The sequence below is a fragment of the Haemorhous mexicanus genome, chromosome 16 (assembly GCF_027477595.1).
Source record: "Haemorhous mexicanus isolate bHaeMex1 chromosome 16, bHaeMex1.pri, whole genome shotgun sequence".
NCBI lineage: Eukaryota > Metazoa > Chordata > Aves > Passeriformes > Fringillidae > Haemorhous > Haemorhous mexicanus.
Window position 1 is genome coordinate 3307998 of NC_082356.1, and position 26805 is coordinate 3334802.

The window sequence follows — 26805 nt, forward strand, 5'->3', positions numbered from 1 at the left end:
CCAGCTCCCTCAGTCGTTCTTCATACGGCTTGTGTTCCAAGCCCCTCACCAGCCTCGTTGCTCTCCTCTGGACATGCTCAAGCATCTCAATGTCCCTCCTAAACTGAGGGGCCCAGAACTGGACACGCTACTCGAGGTGTGGCCTCACCAGTGCCGAGTACAGGGGAAGAATGACCTCCCTGCTCCTGCTGGCCACACTATTCCTGATACTCGCCAGGATGCCATTGGCCCTCTTGGCCATCTGGGCACACTGCTGGCTCATGTTCAGCCGACTGTCAACCAGCACCCCCAGGTCCCTTTCCTCCTGAGCACTGTCCAGCCACCCCGTCCCCAGCCTATAACGTTGCAGGGGGTTATTGTGGCCAAAGTGCAGGACTTGGCACTTGGACTTAATGAACTTCATCCCATTAGATTCTGCCCATCCACCCAACTGTTCCAGGTCCCTCTGCAAAGCCCTCCGTCCCTCTAACAGATTGACACACGCTCCCAGCTTAGTGTCATCTGCAATTTGCTAATGAAAGACTCTAAACCCTCATCCATATCATCAATAAAAATATTAAACAGAACTGGCCCCAGCACAGACCCCTGAGGGACACCACTGGTGACTGGCCGCCAGCTGGATGCAGCACCATTCACCACCACTCTCTGGGCCCGGCCATCCAGCCAGTTCTAACCCAGCAAAGAGTGCTCCTGTCCAAGCCACGGGCTGCAGCTTGTCTAGGAGTATGCTGTGGGAGACAGTGCCAAAGGCCTTGCTGATATCCAAATAAACAACGTCTACAGCCTTCCCTGCATCCATTAGGTGGGTTACCTGGTCATAAAAGGTGACCAGGTTGGTTAAACATGAGCTACCCCTCCTAAACCCATGCTGACTGGGTCTGATAGCCTGGCCATCCTGTCAATTCTGTGTGATGGCACTTAATATAAACTGTTCCATTATTTTGCAGGGACTGAGGTTAGGCTGGCTGGTCTATAATTACCAGGATCCTCCTTTGCACCCTTTTTGTGAATGGGTATCACATTGGCCAGCTTCCAGCCATCCGGAACCTCAGCAGTGTGCCAGGACTGTTGGTAAATGATGGAGAGTGGCTTTGCAAGCTCATTTGCCAGCTCCCTCATTACCCTGGGGTGGATCCCGTCTGGTCCCATAGATTTATGAACATCCAAGCATTTCAGGAGGTCTTTGACTGCCTCCTCTTGGATAATGGGGGGACCATTCTGCTCCCTGACACCAACAACCACTACAAGCAGGCAGGTGTCTTGAGGGCAGGTCATCTTCCCACTAAAAACTGAGGCAAAGTGGGCATTAAGCACTTCTGCCTTCTCCTCATCTGCAGATACTAAGTTCCCTCCCTTGTCCAACAAAGAACAAAGGCTGGTCCTACCCTTCCTTCTAGCATTAATGTATTTGTAAAACCACTTTTTATTATCCTTTACAAAAGTTGCCATTCTAAGTTCAAAATGAGCTTTGGCCTCCCTAATTTTTTTCCTGCATGCTCCAGCAGCCTTCTTGAATACTTCCTTAGAGACCTGACTCTCCTTCCAACGCTGATACATCCTCTTTTTATTCCTAAGTTCTTCCAAAACCTCATTGCCCAGCCTGGCTGGACATTTACCCCACTGACTGATCATTTGGCACACAGGGACAGTCTGTTCCTGTGCCCTCATGATCTCTGTTTTGAGGCATGCCCACCTTTCCTGAACTCCTTTGTTTTTAAGGGCTGTGTCCCAAGGGATGCTCTGAATAAGTCTCCTAAACAGGCCAAAGTCTGCCCTCCGGAAGTTCAGTGTAAGAGTCTTACTGGTGCTCCTCCTGACTTCACCAAATATTGAGAACTCTATTATTTCATGATCACTCTGCCCCAAGCGACCTCCAACCACCACATCTCCCACCAGCCCATCTCTATTTGCAAACAGCAGATCTAACACAGCCCCTCCCCTGGTGGCTTCACCCACCAGCTGTGACAGAAAGTGGTCCTCCATACATTCTAAGAATTTCCTGGACTGCTCTTTACTGCTGTATTAAGTTCCCAGCAGATGTCTGGTAGGTTGAAGTCACCCACAAGAACAAGGGCTGATGATCTTGAAACATTACCTAGCTGCTTATAGAATAGGTCATCTACCTCTTCTTCCTGGTCGGGGGACGATAACAGACTCCCAGCAGGGTGTCAGCCTTGTTGGCCTTCCCCTTAATTCTTACCCGTAGACATTCAACTCCATCTTCCTTAGTTTCAATTTCTATGGCATCAAAAGTCTCCTTAATATAAAGGGCCACCCCTCCTCCTCGTCTTCCTTTCCTGTCTCTTCTGAAGAGCTTGTATCCATCCAGTGCAGTACTCCAGCTATGTGAGTCATCCCACCACGTTTCCGTGATGGCAGCTACATCATAGCTCTGCAGTTGCACCACGGCCTCCAGCTCTTCTTGTTTGTTTCCCAAGCTGTGTGCATTGGTATACACACACCTCAGCTGGGCTACTGACTTCACCCCTAACTCAGCCTTGCAACCCTTGGGCCTGCTTCCAGATAGCTCAGCTGCTTCCCCTTCCCCCTTCAAACCTAGTTTAAAGCCCTCTCAATGAGCTCTGCCAGTTCATGAGCTAAAAACCTTTTGCCCTTAACAGAGAGATGTACCCCATCTGGTTCTAGCAGAGCAGATGCTGTAAAAGCTTCCCCATGATCAAAGAATCCAAAATTTTGCCAATGACACCAACCCTTAAGCCACTTGTTGATGATGCGGATTCTCCTGTTTCTTTCATCGTTTTCCTCCACCACCAAAGGAATTGAGCAGAACACTACCTGTGCTCCTGCCCTACCCGAGCCTGGCAGGGAGGGGCACCCCTGATAGCACCCCCAAAGTCCCTGCACCACCCTCCAACACCTCCCCAGGGCTGTGAGCCATGGTCTCTGGGGGCTCAGCCCCTCCCACGTCAGGGGATGTTGGTGCTGCCCTACAGCCCTCCTTCCCTGGGGCCCTTCCCACCTCTCTCCATGTCCCCCATTCCCCCACTGTCACCCACCCACACGGTGCCACCGGTGCCAGGCCACAATGACACCCACGAGCAGGAGCAGGAACAAAAGGGCCCCACTGACCCCTGCAGCCACTGCAAGAAACAGAGGGGGACACATCAGGGTCACCCATCACCCCAGGGGTCCTGTAGTCCCTGGTGCCCCTGTGGGACCCCACCTGTGTCCCTGTGTGTCTCTGTGTCCCGCGGTGTCACCTCCAGTACATCAGGGGTGATGGTGGCATTGGCCACAGGCACTGTGGGGACAGAGACAGGGCTGAGGCCACAGGGAGGGGCTGGCAGCTGGTGTGGGGGGATAGGGACAGGGGGGATGGGTGTAATGGGGGATTTCGGGGATGGGGTCACACCAAAGAGGGATGAGGGGACAAGGGGAGAGGGGGAAGCACACAAGAAAGGTGTCATGGGGGACAAAGAGGTCCCCAGGCAGGTGACCTGAGCAGGCAGTGGGGGCTCCCCGTGCCATCCCCGCACTCACTGCGCACTGTGACGCAGAGCTGAGTGCTGCTCCTCCGCACGCCCCTCCTCGAGGTGCACCTGGCAGCTGTAATTCACCCAGTGGGAGACCCCCACAGCAGGGACCAGCAGCTGGGGACCGCTGTGGGCCCCCCACCACCTACCCATCCAGGTAGAACATGTGCAGGAGGGGGGCTCGGGGCCACAGGGGGCTGGGGGTGCTGAGGCAGCTGAGAGTCAGAGGGGACCCCTCGGTGGGCTCGGGGGGATCCTCCAGCACCGGCACAGGGGAGAGGCCAGGGCAGGAGAGGGGAGGGGGATTTGTGGCCCCGAGTCTCTGGGGAGGGCTGTGGGGGTGTTGGGGTGGGGACTTTGGAGTGCTCACCATGCACTGTCACTGTCACCAGCGCTGACTCCTGCCACCCCCAGGATCCCACCTGGCCCTTGCAGCTGTAGCGGCCGCTGTGGTTCAGCTGCAGAGGGGACAGGGACAGCTGGGTGCCATTGGGGAACACCCCCAGTTCCTCCTCCTCGTGGTAGAAGGACACCAGGGTGATCGGGATGTCTCGCCAGCTCCAGCAGCGCAGTGTCACCGTGTCCCCCTCCAGCAGCGCCTGCGCCGGCACCTGCAGCACCAGCCAGTCTGGGGGACAGGGGGGTCCTGTCACATCTCAGGGATATGGAGGGTCCCCATGTCACCGGGACCTCCCCATTGGGTCACACCCAGCACACCAGTGGTCCCCAGTACCCACACGGTTTCGCCCACACTGGGATGCTCTGGGATATCCCCAGAGCAGGGGACAGGCTCTGCTCACACCAGGAGCTGACCCATGGACTGGAGCCCACCCAGAGCCCTCGGGGTCCCCGCAGGCACCAGGCTGGGGACAACGAAACCTCCCTCACCATCTGAGATGTTCATGGTGGGGCTGAGCCCACTGCCAGGTCTGTCACATGCGTAGGTGCCACTCAGGGTGACAATGAGGCGGTCACGTCCCTGTTCCCACCAGTGCCGCCCGTCCTTGTACCAGGTGGTGTCACGGGTGCTCCCCAAGCCCTGGCAGGTCAGTGTCACCCGGTCCCACTGCACTGGCGGTGTCCAGGGGGGCTCCATGAGGAGCTGGGTGGTCTGGGCACCTGCGGGTGACAGGGGACAGCAGCCTGCCAGGGCCAGTGCAGGGCTGGGGACAGCGGGGTGGGGACATGGCATCCACCAAGGACTCTCCAGCGAGGCCGAGGGTCTGTGCTGAAAGGGAGAAGGGACAGGGCTGGGAGGGGGTGGCACTGCAGGAACAGTGGCACAAGGGCACGGGGCGTGGGGCTGTGCCCAAAAGGTCTCAGTGGGGACAGTGGTGTGGCACAGAGGGCTCAAGGACAGGGACAGAGCAGCCAACACATGCTCAGGCATGGGGACCCTGTGCTGGCACAGGTCACCCCCACCAGCCCCACAGCCACAGCCCCAGGGCCCTGTGCCCATGGTCCCATTCCCATGGCACCTGTCGCCATGGCCCAAGAACATGGTACTTGTCCCCTTGTCCCTGTCCCTGCATCCCTGTGTCCCTGTCCCCACAGCTGCTGCAGCTCCAAGGTTCCTTCTGCCACATCCTTGTCCCCACATTTCCATGCCCCTCTCCAGGTCCCCCCCACCACAGTTCCACTGTTTCTGCCATCTGTTCCTGTCCCCACGGGCACCCCACAACTCTGGTCACACTGGACTCCATGCCCTCCTGGCATTGGGGACATCAGGGGACCCAGCAGCCCCCCTGGTCACCCTCCCCTCCCTATCCCTGGGGTGTCAGGTCCGTGCCCAGGGCACTCACCCCACAGAAGCAGTGCCACCTTCCCGGTCATCCCGGTGTCCCCAGCCATGTGGACTGGCTGTCACTCGCTGCTGTGGCCACCGCTCCCCTGGCTGGCAGCTCTTGGGATGAAGGGGAAGGAAGCGAGGTCACGCCCGTCCCCACGTGGAGGTGGCCCTTGGTGGGGGTAGGGTGGCCACAAGCTGGGCACAGGAAGGGGACAAGGTTGTGGGGATCAAGGTGGGACATTGGGTTCCCAGGAGTGGGGAGCTCAGGGGGTTTGGGAAGGCAGGGTTGGGGTCCCTGGGGAATGGGGGTTCTGAAGAGGGGGAGTCAGTGGCAATGGGGGTGCCATGGGAATGGGGATCACCAGAGCTGTGGGGGATTCAGGGATGGGAGTCCCAGGGGAATGTGGGCTCCAGGGACTTGGGGTCATGGGATGGGGAAGCTGGGGGAATGGCAGATCGCATGGGAATGGGGGTCCTGGGAGAATCAAGGTCCTCGGGAAAGGAGCATTTCAGGGGATGGAGTGACCAGGAGAGGGTTCCTTGTGAATGGGCTTCTGGGCCATGGAGATCCTGGGGAATGTCCGTAGTGGGATGCAGGTCCCAGGGAAGAGAGGATAGAAGGAATGGGGCTTCCGTGATTGAGATCCCTGGGGAATGGGGGCGCCAGGGATGGGCAGTGGCTTGGTGAGCCCGTGGGTCAAAGCTCCTTCCCTGGGTGCCTCAGATTTTGGGGTGACCCAGGCCCAGCAAAGTCCCCCCAGGGTGCTCATTTTTGTAGGGTCACCCCAGGTAGGTTCCAAGAAGGTCTGGGTCCATGTCCCTATAGTCCCGAGGGGCTTTTTCTCCTCTTTATTTCCATTTCCATCAATTTTCCCCTCAATTTCACAAGCCCCCAGTTCATACCTTGATGATCCTGGAGAGGCCCTGAGCAGGGAAGGGGTTGGGGGAAGCCCAGGGTGGGGGAAGCTGGGGTGAGGGGTCTGCAGGGAGGGCTGGGGAGGCTGTGCAGGATAGGGGTGTCCAGCTTTTCCCCCCACAACACTTTAAATTTCTCTCTCCTGCAGAAGAAGGAAGAGGCTGTTTGACACATTTTTTACACGAGGGTGGGTTCTTTCCTGGGGGGATCCTGTCCCGGGGGGACACATGCTGGCCAAGGGGGTCCTGTCCTGGGGCATGGAGGGTCTGGAGGGTGGCCAGACTTCTCCATTCTTGCTCGTCCCTTGCAGGATCTGAGTCTACAAGAGCAGCTTGGGAATGGAGCCCAGGGAAGGAAGGAGATCCCAAACTCCTGCTCCTTGAAGCCAGTGGCCATCCAAGGGTGGGGCCCAGCCATGGCCCAGTCCCACTGCACAGGGATGGCCATTGCCCAGCCCTGCTCTGCCCCAGGTGGCAGCCAGGACCTGAGGGTCCCCCCCACCCCCTTGGCTTTGATTCTGGCAGCTTTAGAGCTGCTGCAGAGGTGAGAATTCTGTGGGGGAAAAGGCCTGCCTGTGGTTTGCTCAGCCCTGCAAGAAGCACAAAGCCCAAAGGGAGCCCAAGCAGTGGCTCGGTGAGGGCCTTTGATGGTTTTCAGAGCAGGGCTGGCTGGAAACCCACCCTGCAGGGGCAGCTGGGAGGGAACCAGCCCGGAAATGCAGCAATTGATCATTTTGTCCCTTTGCCTAAGGGACTGAGAGAGCCCCAGAATTACTGCAAATCCCACACCAATCTGCTCAGTAACCTGACCCAGACCCTCCTCCTCCTTCCTGCCCTGCCGTGGGTGGACAGTGGCCGGATGTCCTGCACCCACCACAGCGGCTCCCTCACTGCCCTCCGCACCTGGATGGGAAGAGGAAAATTGAGCAAAGGGTTCCTGGGTTGAGACACGGACCAGGAGAGGTCACTCATCACATCCTGTCATGGGCCAAACTGCCTCGGATTTAGAGATATGAATTGAACTTATTGCTGACAAAATCTGAGCAGGATAAGGAGAAGTCAAATAAACCCTTCAATACACCTTCTCCCTATTATTCATAACTATGGAGCCATTGGCTTTCTCCGTTATATTGGTTTTTGCAAACTATTTTGATACAATACAGTTTGTAATCACTTTTTAATGGCTTTTGATACACCACCGTTTGTCAGCCTTTTTACCCTAATCCCTGTGCAGAACATATCTTTTAGTGTGATAAATATATTATAGTTTAGGCTCTCACAAAATATCAAGATAGACACAATGTGCTGTGTATTACAACATTAACCATTGCAGAAGTGGCTAATGCCTTTATTTGTGTAACTAAGTGACAATGGTCAGAATCACTCAGATAATTTTGTGAAATAGCTAATGTTGATTTAATGTACTGGTGGAGTATCTCATCTGCATGATAAGAACACATTGAAAAGTAGCAAGTAAATAAACATCAAAAGAAAGAATGCAAAGAGGAATTTACCACTGACCCTTTATTTATCAAGAACTGTCAAACCACAGAACAGGGGGGCCTTGTGAGAACATAAAATATATAAATTTACTCTGCAGTATGGCATGTACTTTATGAAAAGGAATCAAGGGTCAAACCAAGCAAAAGAATTCCTGGAACATGTAAACTGGAAAGAATATTTGAATATGCGTAACCCTCCTGAGTATGTATTTAACCAATACAATGAAAAAGTATGTAAGATGAATTGTTGTAGTTAACAGTGTGCCTCTGGCAGTTGCCAAGCACCCAGCATGCTGTTTACTGATCCTTTTATCCCTTATTATTCATTTACAAATTTTAAAGAGTGAGCCAGGTTTCTCACATGGTTTAATCAAAAGCTGCATTTTGTGTACAATAAGAGTGAAAAGGGTCGTGTGCCCCCCTGGCACTGGGAGGGGGCATGAGGAGCCCCATGGGGTGCTGTGAAGAGGAAGAAGAGACCCCTGATGGGAATCGATGCCCCCCAGTGCCCCCAGTGCCCCCCAGTGCCCCCAGTGTCACAGCACGTCATCGTAGTGACAAGGGTCCCTCTGTCCCTCGTAGGTTCCCAACAGCTCCACGTTGGTCACATGTGGATCCTGAGGTGGGGCAGGGCCAGGGGACACCTGTGGGGGCCATGAGAGTGACACCAGTTGTGGGGACCTGGGTGGGGGGTGACACCCGTGGGTGATGTGTCCCTGACCCCTCCCTGAATTCTCCCACCGCCCGCTTGGTGCCAACATTCACTTTCTCTTTCCTGCAGCAGAAAGGTCATTGGTCTGGTTTATAGAATCCTTCTTACTGTTGCTCTCCCAACAACTCCCTCACAATGAAAACACAAACAAATCCCGAAGAAATGAGACTTTTTTGTTCCCTTTAGGGTTCCCTTTAGGATTCCCTTGGTGCATCCCACAGCAGAGTTTGCTTGTGGATAACACAAAGTGTGGAATCTCCCTGAGTATCCAACAGCTCCATGGGATTGTTTCCTGCCTGCTGGGCAGCAACCCAGCACCTAAGGAAGCCTTTGGTTGGGCTACCTTTAGGAACTCTCCCCGTTTTGCTCATTCCCACCCTGAAACTTGCTTGACTTCCCATGGAGGAAGGGGAAAAGCTCTGTCCATCCTTGGGACAGTGCACAGCAATCTGTGGAAATGCCCGTGTGTGCCTCAGGGTCTGATTCCCTGGTAAATCCACTCCAGCCTGCCCTGAATTCCCCTGCCTGGGCACTCCCTGCTCCTGCTGTGACACCCCTGTTCCCCAGCCCCTCGTGTGCAGCCCCTGCTCAGTATTTCCACACTTCTCCCTCTGCTCTGGTGTGCACATCCAGAACCCAAACATTCTTTCCATGAGGTACCAAAGGGCTGCAGGTTTTGTTCAAGAAGGAGGGTCCAGGTCAGCTTGTTGAGCAGATTGGTGTGGGATTTGCAGTAGTTCTGGGGCTCTCTCAGTCCCTTAGGCAAAGGGACAAAATGATCAATTGCTGCATTTCCGGGCTGGTTCCCCTACAGCTGCCCCTGCAGGGTGGGTTTCCAGCCAGCCCTGCTCTGAAAACCATCAAAGGCCCTCACAGAGCCACTGCTTGGGCTCCCTTTGGGCTTTGTGCTTCTTGCAGGGCTGAGCAAACCACAGGCAGGCCTTTTCCCCCACAGAATTCTCACCTCTGCAGCAGCTCTAAAGCTGCCAGAATCAAAGCCAAGGGGGTGGGGGGGACCCTCAGGTCCTGGCTGCCACCTGGGGCTGGCCAGAGCAGGGCTGGGCAATGGCCATCCCTGTGCAGTGGGGCTGGGCCATGGCTGGGCCCCACCCTTGGACTGACAGGGGTCCCCAGGATGTGCCACCCCTGGGACAGGCACCCCATCAGGAATGTGCAGGGACATTTCTGGAACTGCCACCCTCTGGTAAAGGTTCCCCCAAGCCAGGATGTGTCACCCCCTGGGACAGGATCCTCCTCGGACAGGAGCCCCCTGGATGTGCCCCCCAGGACAGAACTGCCTCCCTTTCCCATCTGAAACTGAGCACAAACAGTCTCTTCCTTCTTGTCCAGGAAAAAGAGAGTGAAAATATTGAGGGGCCACAGCCCAACGCCTCCATCCCCCACAGCCTCCCCACCCTTCCCTGCACCTCCTGCTCCCCATTTTCCCATTCCCCTTGGTCCCCCCAACCCCTTCCCTGCTCAGGTGCTCCCTGGGATTGCTGAGCCAGGAACCAGGGGTGAGGGGACCTGGTACAAAAGGGAGGAAAATAAGGAAAAAGATAAATAAAGAGAGGAGAAATGAAGGGTAGGGGAGGACACAGAAGCAGAGGACCCCCATGTGATGGCTGCACAGGAAATGAGCACCCCATGGGGATTATGATGTTCCCTGGGTCACCCCAAAATCTGAGGCACCCAGGGAATGAGATGAAATGCCTGTGCCCATCCAGCAACTGCCCATCCCTGGTACCCCCCTTCCCCTGGGAACCCAACCATGGGGGCCCCATTCCTTATATCCCTCCATCCCTGGGACCCCCATCCCAGTACTGCCATTCCTCAGGATCTCCATGGCCCAGCACGCCATTCCCAAGGAACCCTCACCTGTTCATTCCATCCCCTGAAATCTCCCTTTCCCCAGGACCTTGATTCTCCCAGGACTCCCCATTCCCCCGGCACTCTCATCCCCAGGACCCCCATCTCCTGACCCCAAATACCTGGAGCCCACATTCCTCTAGGACTCCCATCCCCGAGTCCCTCAGGCCCTGGGGACCCCCATTCCCATGGCACCCCCCCTTCCCAGTGACTCCCCCTCCTCAGCACCCCCATTCTCCAGGGACCCCCATCCGTGGGATCCCCCCATTCCCCTGGACATTCCTCCCTAGCTCCCCAAAAGCCCCTGAGCCCCCCACTCCTTGGAACCCCATGTCCCACCTTGTCCCACCCACCCTCGTCCCCTTCCTGTGCCCAGCTTGTGGCCACCCTGCCCCCACCAAGGGCCACCTCCACGTGGGGACAGGCGTGACCTCACTTCCTTCCTCTTCATCCAAAGAGCCACCAGCCAGGGGAGTGACAGCGAGTGACAGCCAGTGCACATGGCTGGGGACACCGGGATTGCAGGGAAGGTGGCACTGCTCCTGTGGGGTGAGTGCCCTGGGTACGGGCTTGAAAGATTGGGGATAGGGAGGGGAGGGTGCCCGGGGGGGCTGCTGGGTCCCCTGAGGTCCCCAATGCCAGCAGAGCCAGTCCGTGTTACCCACAGTGGACCTTGGTGGGACTGTGACTGATGTAGGGTGGCACTGGGGACAGAAACAGGGGGCAGGAATTTGGGGATGGGGATATGGGGACAGGAATGTGGGACTGGCACCTTTGGGCTCAGGTAGCTCTGGGGATAGGGACAAGGGAACTGGGATGCAGGGACAGAAGGGGACAAGAACTCAGAGGATGTGGCCATGGGGATGGGATCATGGGGATGGGATCATGATCTGGTGGGGGTGACCTGGGCCAGCATGGGCTATGTCCGTGGTGTCCTTGTGCCTGGGGTGTCCACAGTGTCCCCATATTCTGCCTCAGCGCAGGGTGGCCTTGGTGTCCCTGTTCCCAAGGCGGCCGTGTCTCAGGGATGTGGTGCATGGGTGGCTGTGACACAGACATGTTCCCCTGCCTCACCAAATCTTTTGGGGACCACCCCCATGCACTTTCCCACAAGAACTGCTGTCCCCATGGGGACAGTTCTGGACAGCCCCCGCACCCTGTACCCCGTGTGCCTTTGTCCCCTCAGTGCCACCCCCACCCAGCCCTGTCCCTTCTCCCTCCAGCCCAGACCCTCGGCCTCGCTGGTGAGTCCTCGGGGAATGCCATGGCCCCACAGCGCTGTCCCCACCCCACGCTGGCCCTGGCAGGCTGCTGTCCCCTGTCACCTGCAGGCATCCAGACCACCCAGATCCTCGTGGAACCCCCCTGGAGACCGCCAGTGCTGTGGGACCAGGTGACACTGACCTGCCAGGGCTTGGGGACCGCTGGTGCCACCACCTGGTACAAGGACGGGCGGCGCTGGTGGCAGGAGAGGCACGACCGCCTCAATGTCACAGAGAGTGGCACCTACGAGTGTGACAGACCTGGCACTGGGCTCAGCCCCCCTGTGACAGTCTTAGATGGTGAGGGGGGATCTTAAATGGTCTGGGTGGCCCCTGACAGGTCTGGGTGGGCTCCACTCCGTGGGTGGCTTCACACCCCTCATGTGGCAGGAGCCTGTGCCCTGCACACAGGGACATCCCAGTGCATCCCAGTGCACCCAGATGTCCCCAGTGCCATGGGGACCCACCTCTGACCTTTCCCAAGCCCCTCAGTAAGATGGGACCCTCCTGTCCCACAGATGATCTGGTGCTGCAGGTGCCAGCACGGGTGCTGCTGTAGGGGGACACAGTGACACTGCGCTGTCGGGGGCGGTGGAACAGCCCGGTCACCAAGGTGCGATTTTTCAAGGATGAGAATAATCTGATGAGGTCCCTTAATGCGACCGAGCTGTCCCTGTCCCCCCTCCAGCTGAACCACAGCGGCAGCTACCGCTGCAAGGGCTGGGTGAGGTCCTGGCCATCAGGGCCAGCAGCAGTGACAGTGACAGTGCACGGTGAGCACCCCCACGGCTGGAACTCCCATCTCCTGACAGCCCCAAAGCCACTTCCCAGTGCACTCTGAGTCACAGTCCTCACCTCCCCTCTCCTTCCCTAACTCTTTCTGGTGCCGGTGCTGGAGGGTCCCCCAAGCCCACCACGGGGTCCCCCCTGACTCTCAGCTGCCTCAGCACCCCCAGCCCCCTGAGGCTCCAAGCCGCCCTCCTGCACTTCCCCTCCTGTTCTACCGGGACAGGCAGGTGGTGGGGGGCCCGCAGGGGTCTCCATAGCTGCTGGTGCCTGCCGTGGGGGTCTCCCACTCAGGGAATTACAGCTGCGAGGTGCCCTCTGAGGGGGGAGGGCTGTGCAGAAGAGCAGCACCCGACTCCGTTTCATGGTGAAGTGAATGTGGGGATGGGCACGGGGAGCCCCCATTGCCTCCTCTGGTCCCCTGCCTGGGTACATCCCTGTCCCCCTGACACATTTCTTGGGTCTCCTCTCCTCTGCCCTGTGTCCCCTCACCCCTCCTTGGTGTGACCCCATCCCCGAAATCCCCCATCACACCCATCCCCCCTGTCCCTATCCCCCCCACATTGGCTGCCAGCCCCTCCCTGTGCCCTCAGCCCCATCTCTGTCCTTGCAGTGCCCGTGGCCAATGCCACCATCACCCCCGGTCCCCTGTCACACCAGGTGCATGCAGGTGACCCTGTGACACTGCGCTGCTTAGTGCAGGTGGGCTCAGCACCTGTCACCTTCACCTGGCTGCACAACAGGCAGGAGGTGGCCCGGGGTCCCCTTCTGGAGTTCAGGGCCACCAATGTGGGACATTCAGGCACCTACCAGTGCATGGCCACCAACCAGGCAGACGAGCATCGCGTGTTCCGGGCACTCAGCCCAGAGCTGGTCCTGGAGGTGACACCACGGGATACAGGGACACACAGGGATGCAGGTAAGGTGACACAAGTTCACCAGGGACTGCAGGATCCCTGGGCTGATGGGTGACACTGATGTGTCCCCCTCTGTTTCTTGCAGTGGCTGCAGGGTATGGTGGGGCCCTTTTGTTCCTGCTCCTGCTCGTGGGTGTCATTGTGGCCTGGCACCGGTGGCACCGTGTGGGTGGGTGGCAATGGAGAGACCGGTATCCCAGGGAGCTGTAGAGGCTCCAAGAATTTGGGAACCATAATGCAGCTCCCACAGCCCTAGAACTGTGACCTTGGCTGGGGCTCCTGTAGGGTTTGGGGTGGTGCTGGAGGGTCCTGCAGGGATGTTGGGGGTTCTTTCAGTGGCCCCGGGGGCTTTTGGGGGGTCTCTGTCCGTGCTGGGCTTTGGATCCTTGAGGCGGAGTTGGCTGGGGGCACTGGGGGGGTTCATCAGTTCTGGGAGACTTCAGGGATGCTTGGGGGTCCTGTGGGAAATTGAGGGTCATGTGGGGGTTCAGGAATCCTGAGAGGGGTCTGGGCACTGGGACCACACAGTCACCCCTCTCCTCTTTCCTTTGCAGCTGCCAGGAAGAATCAGGAACGGTGAGTGGGGGGCTCAAACCACACCCTCCCCTTTTACCCCAACCCCCAAGACCTCCAATCCCTCCCCCACATCCCCTTTATTCCCTCAGGGCCCCCCCAGATCCCCCGGCCCCCCCAGAGGAGGGGGAGGTGCTGTACACCCACGTCGTGGTCACCAGGAGGGCAGCAGGTGAGTATGGAGGGGACACACGCAGAGGGACATGTCACCCACGAATGTCACTCCACCCAGATCCCACAGCCCGTGTCTCTCAAAGTGTCCCCCCATGCCACCACACTCCAGGACCCCCACGTGACCTACGCGGAACTGCGGGGACCCCAGGGGCAACCGCGGGAACCCGGTGACATCTACGGGAATGTGCTGTGACACGTGGGGGAACTGGAGGGCACTGGGGGTCCCCACCCATGGGCACCCACTCGTGTGTGTGCTGCCACCAAAACTGCCCCTCTTCCTCCCTGTGGAGGCAGAAAGATCCCAAAGGGCTGAGAAAAGAACAATTTCTGCAACAGCAACGAGAGAGAATAAAACCAACAGCAACAGCAACAAGGTTCAGAGTCCAAAGGGTCACAAAAAGGAACAACTTTCAGGGAAAGCCCCCAAAAAGGAACAAACCCTGGATTTTTCCCCCAGCACATTTCCCCCATCAGAGGATCCTGGTAGGGCCCTGGACCTTCACTGCTCTGATGGCCAAAGCAGCCTTCAGGAGGCTCTGGATTCTTTTCTCCCCTGTCCCAAATCCCTCCTCTGCCGTGTTCCCCACACGAGGATGTCACAAGGGCCTGGTGGGTGTTCTGGAGCCTCCCCCTTTTCAAGGGCAGGTGGGATCAGGCCATGGTGCAGGGTGGGGTGCCAGAGACAGGAAAAGTTTGATGTCTGGAGACATTTTGGAACACCTGTGTGTGGCAGGGGTGGGTCAGGCCTTGCTTTTGGTGAGCCCAGGCCCCATCTGTCCATCAGTCTGTCAGCTGTGGCACACTGGGGACACTGTGATGCTCTGCCAAAGCCAGCTCCTGAGTTTCTGGGTGACCAGAAGTGCCACATGGGGACAGGGCACATGGTGGCCCGACTGGCTTAAAGGGCAGAGCATGAGGTGGCCCAGTCCCTGAACCTATCTCCCTCTGGTGTGTCTGTCCCCTCCACGCTGGAACCCAGGAGTTGGCAACTCATTTAAATGAGAAATATCTGCCGAGGAAAGTGGGAACGTTCCTGGAATGGAAAGAAGACCCATGTTAAAAATATTTTTTAGTTTCAAAAATGATGGGGCTTCTAAGCAAAAGTGCAAGAAAAGGAACAACAGCTCTTTACTGGGAAATTTATAAACCAGAACAGAACAAACAACACAAAACCAGAACTTTCCCTCCCACTCAGCGCTGTTGGTTTTTGTGGCAGTTATAACCGCGGCCAGCTGGGGGCACTGCAGGGAGCACTCCCGGCCAGCAGGGGGCGCTGCAGGGAGCACTCCCGGCCTGCAGGGGGCGCTGCAGGGAGCACTCCCGGCCTGCAGGGGGCACTGCAGGGAGCACTCCTGGCCAGCAGGGGGCGCTGCAAGGAGCACTCCCGGCCAGCAGGGGGCGCTGCAGGGAGCACTCCTGGCCAGCAGGGGGCGCTGCAGGGAGCACTCCCGGCCAGCAGGGGGCACTGCAGGGAGCACTCCCGGCCAGCAGGGGGCACTGCAGGGAGCACTCCTGGCCAGCAGGGGGCGCTGCAGGGAGCACCCCCGGCCAGCAGGGGGCACTGCAGGGAGCACTCCTGGCCAGCAGGGGGCGCTGCAGGGAGCACTCCTGGCCAGCAGGGGGTGCCCCGGTCGAGCTCCATCCCCTCAGGGCCATGGCGGCCTCACACGGGAGGGAGGAGGGGAAGTCGCTCCTTTTGCAAACTCACAGTCACCAATCGGTCCCAGCACCACCACCGGCAGCGGGCAGATGCTGACAAGGGAGCAGGTGGCATCCCAGTGCCCACTGGCAGTGTTGCAGTGTCCCGGGGCCAGGCAAACGCCCTGCACAACACCCTCAACTGCTCTCCATGATCCTGAAAGGAGGGAAGGCATTGCCTGACTCCAGGCAGGTCTCGGGCCCACAGCAGCACCTCTGGTGGCTTTACACCGCAATTCCTGCAAAACTTCAGGCTTTCACTCAGGTTAGGAGGGCAGGGATGTGTCGGTATAGAGCATGGCAGAGCACAAAGTACCACAACTCCATCAGAAGGGTGCAAGAGAGATTTATTATAGCAACATGCTGTTTTTATAGTTTTTCAAGATATTTACATTCACTCAACATACACATTCACTGCCCATTGGTTATAAGAGAGAAACAAAATTCTCAGTAGGTGGTCAGGGAGCCACGTCACTCTGTGAGCCAGCTAGGGTCTGTATCTCTTAACTTTCTCTCCTTCATCACATCTCCATCGTGATAACCTTGGTGTCTTCCTCAGGAGAGATATGGGGCTTCCCTGTATATTCAGGAGGCCTTTGCTAGCTCACAAGAACAGTACAGAATGTCTTTCCTACAATTCCCCCTTTTTGTATTTGACCCGCAAATACAACTTCTAAGGACTTCTGCAGGGCCCTTGCAAAAATCCAAGCAGACGGAGGAACCATTCTTCATTCACTAACAGATAACCAACTTCTACCAACTCCACAACACACACCCTCACAATCTTAATGTTCATATACAAACAAGGCACAAAATAAAAGATCTTCAAATACCGTTACAGACCTCGCAATTTCCCGATGACACATTTCTAGCAGAATGACACCTTCACCTCTAATCCAATAACTTTCTCCACACAGAGTCAGAGACCAAGTCATCTGCCTGGTCACCACTCAGAACTCAGTAGCATCCACTTAACTTTACAACTGGCTGCTGCTCTCATAATGGGCAACCAACCTAGTTGCTCAAAGTTTGGACTTCAGCTACTAATTCAACCCCTGTACAAAGGCAACACTTCTCCCTTAGGTACATCAAATTCCCCTATTTTGGGACTGTTGGTGCCCTGCAAAAGGAAATGGTACACGACACATTTCTCAGTACTACCAACCTCTCTAAGAGAATTCAAGGAAAAGAAGCAAAAGTAACATCCACTAACTTAAATTTTGGATTTTCAGGGTAAGCCTATAACTCCCTTTCCTCTGTCTTGAATTACCATCTTTACCAGACATTCCTTGAGGGTCCATGCTTCCATCCACCTAATAACCAATGCAATTACCTACTCATTTTGCTTCCACTGTAGAACCACCCATCCTGTCCTTTTCTGTGTGCTCCAAACAAGGTTTGACACAACGGGCAGAGACCCATCGAGGGCCATTTTCTGTTACAACACAGGCGTATCCACTTCCCCATGTTACTAATTCCACTGGGCCAGTCCACTTTCCCCGATTAAATCTTTGACCCATACCTTAATGCTTTTCTTGAAGTTCGGCTGTTTTGAATTCAAAGACAGAAAATGGTAGAATATAGGAGAGACTTGTAAGTCACGTAAAGGATGCAGAAAGTTTGGTGTTGGGAGACCTGACTGTAGAGCACCCATTGCGGCCATCACAGCGTTTATGCGCCGCAAATCGTGCAGAAGTCTCCACTTTTTTGATTTCTTTTTTATTACAAATACATGTGTATTCCATGGGCTAAATGAGTTTTCAATATGTCCAGCTAGTAATTGTTCTTTCACTAAGCCTTGCAGGGCAAGAAGCTTTTCAGGAGGCAGGGGCCACTGATGAATCCAGACAGGCTAATCTGTCAGCCATGTCAAGGACACAGCCGGACGTTTAAGGCCCTGCATCCCAGTGGCCCCCACTAAAAATCCGCGGTAATTTTAACACCCCAATGGGTTAAGCAATCACGTCCCCATAAATTAGACTCAGCATTAGTAACACAAGGTCTGATGTTAGCTTGTTGGCCTTCCGGATGTGGTACAGTGATCATAATAGCAGATAAAGCACCAGCAGTTGACCCACCTACACCGAACACCTCCAAAGGTTGATTGAGTGAGGCCAAACAAGCTGTGAAATTATAGTTACATCTGCTCCTGTGCCAAGTAAACCTGATCTAGCTGTAGTTTCTGGATGACATCCCTTAGCAGTGACCAAACATTGAATTACCAGACACTCATCTGTCACCTTCTGAGTCCAAAGAACCTGAGGTGGTCCTGTAGATCCAAAACCTCCAGTGCCACGACTCCGATCCACTAGACCTGGAACAGAACTCATAGTAAGAGCCTGAATGGGAGATGCAGGACTCCAGGCAGCTCTCCAAAATGCAGTTTGTTACATCCAAGACATTACAGCAGTCCAGGGTTGTGGGTGACAGAGCCTGTGCATGCACTGTGATGTGCCAGGCCATCAGATGCACACCGTCCAGAAGATCTGGTTTGGCTGTGCCTCTTCCCAGCTAGAGGCAGGGCCCCTCTAACCCTGGTTATTATGTCTTTCCTGGGCATACACGGTAGAGCTTCCTTCAAGGGGATCTGACAGATCATACCCGGTAGCTTGGACATGGGAGGTTGAGGCTACCTTCACTTTAGTGGAACTCCCTCCGTTAGTGTTTCCCTCCTTGAGCTGACGCACCCGTGCTGCCAGGACAGAAGTGGGTTTCCCATCCCACCTTCCCACGTCTTCCCCATGGTCACACAGAAAGAACCACAGGTCAGCCCTTGGGGTGTAGCCTCTCTCTCTAGCTGGGGAACGCTGGGCTGTGACTTTGGGGCCTGTGACTCGCACTGGTGCCATGTGGGAACTGTTCTTCCTCTCTCCACCCTCATCTCTTCTTGTAGGCTCTTAATAATAGCAGAGACATGAGCCTGCATTGGGCCATCGATCATACTCTCACAATTTCTAAGCTTGTTGGTGACAGAGCCCGCTGTCTCTTGGTTGGTATCGGCATTAATCGTTGCAGTGAAGGTGGTGTATTGAGATGGCCCCAGATCTGCCAGACTCCACAGCATTTGCCCTGTGCACCTGATTTTGTCAGGGTCATTGTCATGCTGTCCATCCCTCCCAAAGAGTACCTCCAATGCTGCCACTTCTCTCAGCTGTTGGATCCCTTCCTCGAGGGTCTTCCAGCACATTCTATGGTGGTGCTCCTGCATTCTCTCCCTGTGGACAAACCTCTCTCTGACACTCATTATAAGCAGCTCTCAGAGGGAAAGGGACTCTGGATCCGGTACAAATACCTGATTCATACCTGAGTCCTGTGTCAAAGGTCCCAAATTCCTTGCCTCACCACCATCCAGTTGCACACCTATCACCATAAGGTCCCCGACCCGAAGTAACCAGGTTGTTTAAGCCTCACATCCCCGGCGTACAATGTCCTTGTGCAGTTCATCCACAGGGACTTTGTACATCAGGGACTCAGTGATGAACTCAACCACTGGCTCCCCTGTGGGTTATGAGGGCCCTCCATTCTTATCCTTACCTGGATGCTCTGATTTCATCTTAGACCTCCTTGTTTCTGCAGGAGCGACTGCTGCTGGCTGTGACTGCCTCTGCAGTTCAGCTGGAACCTGGACAGTTGTAACATCTGTGGGTTCCACTGCTGCACCATCAGACTCTCCCTCTTTGAGGCAGGGGGAGGGTTTTCACCAGCTGGAGAAATGTACTCCCTCAGCATCTGGCCCATCTCCTTCACCAGAACCTAATCTGGGTGGTTCATTTCTGAGATGGGCTGTGGGGCAGGGTCAGGCTCTGGGGCAGCAGCATCCCTTGTCTCTGGGGTAGGTGTCAGCGTGGTTATCCAGGTTAATCTTCCCCTATCTCTGAATCCTAATAGAACAGGCCTATCAGCAAAAACAACCACTGTATGATATCAATAGCATTTAGAGTGGATGTGAACCCTTTGAAAAGTGGTGGGGCAGACCCAAAGAGCTGGGTGAAGGGTTGAGAGAAAGTCTCCCCCAATGTCATTTCCTCACAGTAAGTACTGTTTTTAAAATACCCCAAAAACACACAGTTAGTGTGTGATAGCTCTGAATCCATGCGCTCGCCTTCCAGAGGAAGTTAAAAATCCATGAATTTCTCACCTCATTAAGCCATAAAACAAACTGGATAACAGCCACAGTAGCCTTAGTTATGGTTAGCCTGGGTTCCCAGGGAGGGCCAGGCTGCTCCTGATGGGGCAGAAGGAAGAGTTCCAGGCCCTCCACGAGGGTGAGTGAGGGCAGCGGGCTGTCAGCAGGGGCTGGCTGGGTGAGCTGCAATGCCTGGGCAGGGAGCTGCAATCCCTGCCCTGGCTGCAGTGGGCTTCGCTCCTTCTGTGGACGAGGGTGGCGTGGGCAGACCACACAGAGATTTCAGGGACATGGGTGAGGGGATTCATGGCCAGCACCTTGCAGCTGATCCCCTTGGCCCCTCCTGTCTTGTGGCCATGGCAAGGGCTGGGTGGGATGGCCCTGGCAGGAAGGTCTCCTTGGATTCCTGCACATCCAGGTTCTGACTGTGGCTCTGTTCCTCTCTCTTCCAGTCCTTCAAGCCCTCAGTGAAAACGACAGCCCCTCCCATATAGGCACATTTTTTCAGGTGATGTTTGAGGGAAGAGCTGAAGAACTTTCATCTGCTGGCTCAGAAGAACCAGTGTCTCTTTAAGACCTCCAGACCTCCCTTTGAAGATGACACCACCTGGAGACCAGAGAAGACCAGTTGGAGCTCCAGGCACAGCTGATGATTGGCACAGCTGAGCCTGTGGGAAGCTCCCATAGCTCCCACCTTCTCCCTCCCTGGTGACAGCTCCCTCCCTCCAGCCCTCAGACCCTGCCCATCCCCTTTCTTCCGTCCCTGCTCATCCCTTTGCTTCACCTTCCATTAATAAAGAGTTTGGCTTCTTCACTTTACCACTATCTCTGTGGAGCTGGAGCGATGCAAATCCAGAGCCCTGGGACACACAGGCCCCTCCTGGTGTTCTCTTCCACGCCGTGTTTTGTGCACAGACACAGAGGAACGAGGGCAGATCAGGCTGGAAGGGTCCCTGTGCTGAAGATCCATTTCCACACCACTGATCTTGCTGAGCCCCCTGGAGCCCCTGGACTTTGGAAGAGCCAAGCTGAGGATGCTCTGAACCCAGCTGTGAGGCATTCCATGGCAAGCATCCACAGAGGGCAAAACAGCTTGGAATGCTGGAAGGTTTAAGAACAGCTTCCTGAAAGCACTGCACTGCTCCATCCCTGCACAGGATGAGGAAGAGGGCAGAACCAGAGACCATCTGGGCTCAACAGAGAGCTTTGGGTGTGCCTAAGAGCAAATGAAGCAGCAGCACAGTGCCCGAGACTCAGACACATGACCATGCCAGTGCCTGGAGCGCTGCCTGGCAGTGCTGGGATCCCGGGTGTGGTTCTGGTCCCCAGAACCAAGGAATGGCTGCCCCAGGCTCAGACCCAGTCAGAAAGCCAACCAAGTGAGACCAGAGTGAGGGCACCCTTCCAGTTTCTCTTGGGCATGGCCGCAAAACAACCCCTGCTGCTTCTTCCTCCACCTGTGTTTGGGGAGTGCTGGTGGCAGAGCCAGCCAGGTTGTGCTCTGCATTCCAAAGCCTGTTGGGAGCGGGCATGAAAAGCGCTGCGTGCACAGCAGAGAGTTCTGGAAGGTGCTGGCAAGAGCGTCCTGCAGGAACAGAACTCTGGGCTCTGGCTGGGAACAGCCTGGTTTTCCTGCCGTGAGTGAAGGCAGGAGTTGAGGCAGGTGAAGAGGCAGCGGGCACCTTGTGTTTGTAAAGGGCCTGGGGCTGCACCCCTGAACCTCTACCTGGAAACACACTTGGGGGAATAGGAGCTAGAGCTGGAGTGCCTGTCCTGAAAGGACCTGAAGTCATTCAGCCTTGCCAGCTTTTCTTAAGAGTGCGTTGGTGTTCCCCAGAAAAGCTACACATTTGGGGAAATGCCTTTGGAGGAAAGGGGCTTGCTTCTCAAGGAAAGTGCTTCCCAGGGAGCTCCCAGTGAGGTAGGTGCAAGTGTCCTACTTTGGCTCTCTGTGCTCCTTGCAGTCCTTGAGGCCCGTTGCACTTGGCAGAGGGGCAGGGCAAGGGAGAAGGCTGTGAGAAGCAGGTTTGGCATCCACCTGGACCTGCAGAGACCAAGCCAAACACCTGCAGCAGGGTGTGTTCCCCCTCTTTGGACAGAGGTGTGAGCAGGGGCATCTCTGTCCAGCCACGAGCCCCAGAGCTCTCTTTGAGAGCTGGGAATTAAAAGGCCTTTACAGACACACTTTTCACATCTTCCCTGTCTGCTGTGTTTCAACTCTTAGCAATATGCATTTGCCTCCTACTTGGTGGAAGCTGCTGTGGCCCAGGGCCAGCACAGAGCTGGGCTGGGTGGGCCAGGCAGTGTGGAGAGCCTTGGCTGATCTTGGTGTGTCCCTGGCCTCAGAAAAGGCTTGGAAGGTTTGCCTCTCCAGGCGTCCTGCTCATTGGCTCTCCCTGTGCATCTTGGAGAGAACAAGGTAGGCATTTCTGGCAGCTGGGCATCAGCAGGCCTTCAAATGGGGGTGTGTTGTGGAGCCAGCCCAGCTGAGATAGCTGGAGAGGAGCCCAGTGCTCCTTGCTCCCCTCTGCTGACACGTGAGCGTTTGTCGGGTTTTGGGATGACGCTGTCTGTGTCAGGGGTGCTACGTGGACATGAGACAGCCGGTCCTGTCCTGCTGGGTCCCAGCAGTGCCTCGCAGCAGCCCCGCATCCATGTCAGGATGCTGGCCAAGAGAGCTCCTGGGAGCTGAGACAGCTGATTTTAATCTTGTGCAGGTGCCTACAGGTCAAGGCCAAGGGTGTTCCCTCAGGATATAGCAGTCCTGAGGGCTTTCCCTAATTCAGAGAAATCAGCAGACAAATGCATTGTCTGCCAAAAGCCCTTTTACTGACCTGGCAGGAGGGCAGGAGTCTGCACCCCACTAAAATGTTTCTCTGCCACTTAGAAATTTCAGTGGAAATTTCAGTATGTAGGAATTGTATCAAACGTACCATCCATCTTTACACTGCTGAGGTGATTCGATAGGCAGGGGGTTAGAAATACATTGTGTCAGATTCCTAGACTTGAAGCTGATGTCCAGGCACTGGCCAGGAGCAATCTCGATGCCCCAAAGCAGCACAAAGTCTTCCTCATGGCTTCCCTGCACAGGGCTGATTCCATACTTGCCCTTAGTTCTTCTGGCAGACTATGTCTAAAGCTTTTTGTCAAGTCACTCTCATGTCAAGTTAGGTTTTTCTTATGCTAACTGGTGCTAAGTACTTATGTCTGTCTGTGCTAAGTACTTGTTGACTAATGTGAATTGCCTGTGCTTACTTATGTCAAACAAATCCTTGTTTCATTGCCAAAGGTGCCTGAGGCCGCCTGCTCCTTGTGGCACCAGTTGCTTTCCTGTGGGATGTTCTACCTCCCCAGAGAGTTAGGAGGGAGCTGGAGAAAAGAGCTTGTCAGGCTGCTCTGGATCCTTTCCCAGCAGCCCTGGTTGAGTGGAGAAGTCCGAGCTGGGCACAAAGGTGCAAATGGAACAGCCGTGCACAGGAAGGCTCGCTGGGAAGGGTGATCCAGGAACCCCAGGCCTGGCAGCCTGAGCTTGCCACCGGGGAAGGCCTTGGAGCAGATCCTCCTGAGTGCCATCCCACGGCACCTGCAGGGAACCAGGGGGTCTGCTGGAGGGTGGGAAATCTCTGTGGAGGGACGGGGACAGCTGGGGGTCCTGGTGGGGTGTTGAGGGCTTCTGGGTGGGAGTTTGGGGAGGTTGGTATTGGTGGAGTGTTGGGGAAGGAGTTGTCTGGAAGGTGAGAGGTCTAGGCTGGAATTTGAGTCAGTTTGAAGGCAGCATCTGTGGTTTGGCATAGCTTTGGTTATGGAGGGCAGAAAGAATATCTGTGACTCTTCCTGTTCATGGTCCTGATTCTCCTGCAGGGAACAAGAAGGGAGAGCTGTATTTTACTGGCCACTTAGATATCTGTACCAGGGGGAGGATTAGCCCTTTTGCCATCTACCCATTTGTTTGGGCTACTTTTGCAACACTGAGTGGACTTTCATTTCTGGACAGCTTTTATTCCTTAAGAGAATTAGGATATTATCATGCCTTCATAGAAAACCATTTGCAAACCAAAGAATGGCCTTTTTTTTTGCCTCTGTGTAGTGTTATGTTCTGTAAAGTGACTCTCAGTGGATGATGTTAGGGTAAATGAGTTGCTGCTTTGGGATGGGAATCAAACTTCCAACTCTTCACCTTCTCAGGCCATCCCAATGAATTTGGGAAGTTTGCAACTTTTTGGAACTCCTTGAGTTGAGCAATGGGAAGTAAAGCTTTCCTGAAGTGAGGAGTCTGAAACGCCAGATTCTTCTGTGCCTTCACCACTAAGGTGTTTCTGTGCTAAAGGAAATTACTTCAATAGAAAATCATTTCAGCATGGAGTGAGAGCTTCTGACCGAGACCAAGTGTTGCCAGCATTTGCTCCAGGTGCTCCTGCCAACAGCCCCTGCAGGAAGGAGCACAGCCCCCAATGCAGGTGGGCTTTGGCTCCCTCTGGCACAGAAGCTCCCTGGGGGCACAGGTCTCTGGGGCAGGAGATGGGCACCAGCGCTGCCAGGGCTCGGGGGGTGACAGGTCTGCTTGGGCAGGGACTCTGCCACACCTGCTGATGTCAGTGCTCCCCAGGCCCAGGGGTCAGAGCAGCATTCCTGCCCTGGCCCACACGTTCCCTGTCCATGTCACACCCACAGGTTTAGGATGGCCACCCGCCGGGACGTGTCCCAAGGAGGCCGTGCCAGCTTCTGTGGAAGGCCCCGTGCCCTTCCCAGAGCGGCTGCCTCGGCAGCCCTGGGGTCTCCTTCTGCTGCCCTGAGCCCAGAGAGCAGGGCAGCGTTTGCTGATGGTCTGAGCTGTTCCTAAAGACCCTGTCGGGCTGCCTTAAACACTTGGGGTGAGAGATTCCTTCCAGCCTGGGCCACTTTGGTTCAGCTGGGGGCGGCCCCAGGGCAGGGGGCAGTGTGTGCAGGGGCCCTTTGTGACACGGTGCAGCATGGTAACCATGGCACAGAAGGGGTGTCCAAGGGCTCTTTGTGACACATGGTGACATAGGAGCTGGTGGTGACAAGAGCAGGCCACAGTGCTTGGAGCAGGCAACGGGACAGGACAGCACAGAGCGGTGCCGTGAGGAGCCCCCGCACAGCGCCTTCGATCGTGTCTGACCCAGAGCCTTTCCGAGGCATTGTTCCTGCAGCTGACCTCGAGGCCAGACCACAGGACTTGCTGACCTGTGGCCTTCCCGAGGCTCCTCTTCTGCAGGTGCCCTTGAGGGCAGAGCGTGGGACTTGGTGCCCCGGAGGCATCTCCAATCCCTGCTGCCAGTGCCCTTGAGGCCACACCACAATCCTTGACAGGAGTCTCCTGTCCTTGTGGCAGGAGCCCTGGAGACCAGAGTGCAGGACTTGCTGTCCTGTAGCCTTCCCGAGGCTTCTCTCTCGAAGGTGCCTTCCAGGCACGACTGTAGTACATGCTGACTCGGAGCTTTTCCAAGGCATCTCTCCTGCAAGACATGGAGCAGAGAGCCACAAGAGGGCCCAAGCTGGCCTGGGGGGAAGAAGAGGAAGAAGGTCCTGGACCTGTCCCCGCACAGGAGACTGAAGAGCTGGAGCCGTTGAGTGGTGGTGAGTGGTGGAGCTGGGCCACAGAGTTGGTGCCTGCAGCCAGCTGGGAACTGCGCCATCCCATCCCATCCCATCCCATCCCATCCCATCCCATCCCATCCCATCCCATCCCATCCCATCCCATCCCATCCCATCCCATCCCCTGGGCCATGCCCATGGACATGAAGGAAGAGGGGCCAGGCAGACACCCCGCAGGGCTGGTCTCCATCCCCTGGGGCATTCCAGGGCTGTCCCTTCCTGGGTAGCACAGGGCTGGGCTGTGTTCTCCGGCCTCTCCCGCAGCCCCTCAGCTCTGGCTGTGCTCCCTCTTTGCCAGGTGCAGCCCTGGAGCGCACACAAGAGCAGGACCCCGCCCGTGGCCTCTTCCACAGAACAGCACAGGTACCTGCAGCCATCCCCACCTGGGCTGGGCCTGCTGTCACAGTGCTTGGAGCATTCAGTGCAAAATCCCTGGCTTCCTGCCCTTCTCCTACAGCTGGTTTGCAAATTCCTGAAGAGAATTCGGGAAGAAGAGACCAGCCCCATGGGCACTGGGCTCAGAGCATATTCGCACATCTTCCAAACCAAGACCAGTGCTGCCCTGCTGGATATGCTCGTAGAGGAGGGCTTTTCCAGTCCAAAGCAAGTAAGCAGCCTGTGGCCAGGGATTGATCCTCCCAGGAATTGCTTGGCCTCCCAAGCCACGCCTGCTGGTCACTGGAAACCTTTGAGGCTACATGGCAGTGTGGTGGGAAGGGCAGCACTTCTCTGGGGAAGCTGGGGACAGTCCTCCCTCTGGCAGCTTTCCAAGTCTCCCTGTGCCTTCTCCAGGTGCCCGCCCTGGTCAGGTACATCCACCAGTGGCTCCTGGCCAATCAGTTTGCTGAGCACAGGCTGAACAGGACCCTGCTGGATCTCACTGAAGCTCAGCCCACTGACGTAGTCATGACGCTCCTGCGTGTGTCCCCATCCGGTGACAGGTATGGGGCCCACCTGCCCAGAGGGCTCAGGGCTCCCCAGCCCATCAGCCTGTACAGCCTGGCCAAAGTGTCTGACCAACAGATTGTTCCAGGGCCCTCTGGCTGCTCTCTTTGCCAGCCCTTGCACGTCAGCCCCCGAGCCTGCTGCCACACTCCCTTGCCACCCCTCAGGGGACTGTCCCCATAGGGCTGGGCTGCCTGGGTGCTGCTGGCGAGGGCCAGTAGGCAGAGGCAGAGCTGGAAGCCAGCTCAGATCCCCACTGCTGCCCAGGCCATGGTGCTGTGTCTGAGAGCCCCCTGAGACAGAGCTCTAACCCCACAGAGCTGCTTTGACCATGTGGAAGAGCATCATGTGCTCGCCCAGGACTGCGGAGCCGGTGCTGCTGATACTCCTGGATGTGCTGGGGAGCTGGCCAGAGCACAGCATGTGC

The 26805-nt window shown here is 56.1% G+C and overlaps 2 protein-coding genes across 2 annotated transcripts in view; one reads left to right on the top strand and one right to left on the bottom strand.

Annotated features, from left to right (window-relative positions):
- Positions 1-26805, bottom strand: part of LOC132335032 (serine/threonine-protein kinase pim-1-like) — a 55451-nt gene that overhangs the window by 19057 nt on the left and 9589 nt on the right. The gene's annotated exons all lie outside the window — the stretch shown is intronic.
- On the top strand, positions 10744-14164 carry LOC132334505 (uncharacterized). Its single transcript, XM_059860619.1, has 7 exons — positions 10744-10830; positions 11505-11525; positions 11613-11843; positions 13132-13248; positions 13332-13415; positions 13801-13822; positions 13912-14164. Exons 1-7 carry the CDS (start codon positions 10782-10784, stop codon positions 14162-14164), a joined length of 777 nt encoding a protein of 258 aa, XP_059716602.1. The 5' UTR covers positions 10744-10781.

What these genes read in the sequence shown, in the direction of transcription:
- LOC132334505 (XM_059860619.1), top strand. Translation starts at nt 10,782, where the DNA reads ATGGCTGGGGACACCGGGATTGCAGGGAAGGTGGCACTGCTCCTGTGG. An exon ending in GGTGGCACTGCTCCTGTGGG is followed by an intron (nt 10,831 to 11,504) that starts GTGAGTGCCCTG and finishes TTCTCCCTCCAG; the next exon opens with CCCAGACCCTCGGCCTCGCT. An exon ending in CCAGACCCTCGGCCTCGCTG is followed by an intron (nt 11,526 to 11,612) that starts GTGAGTCCTCGG and finishes TGTCACCTGCAG; the next exon opens with GCATCCAGACCACCCAGATC.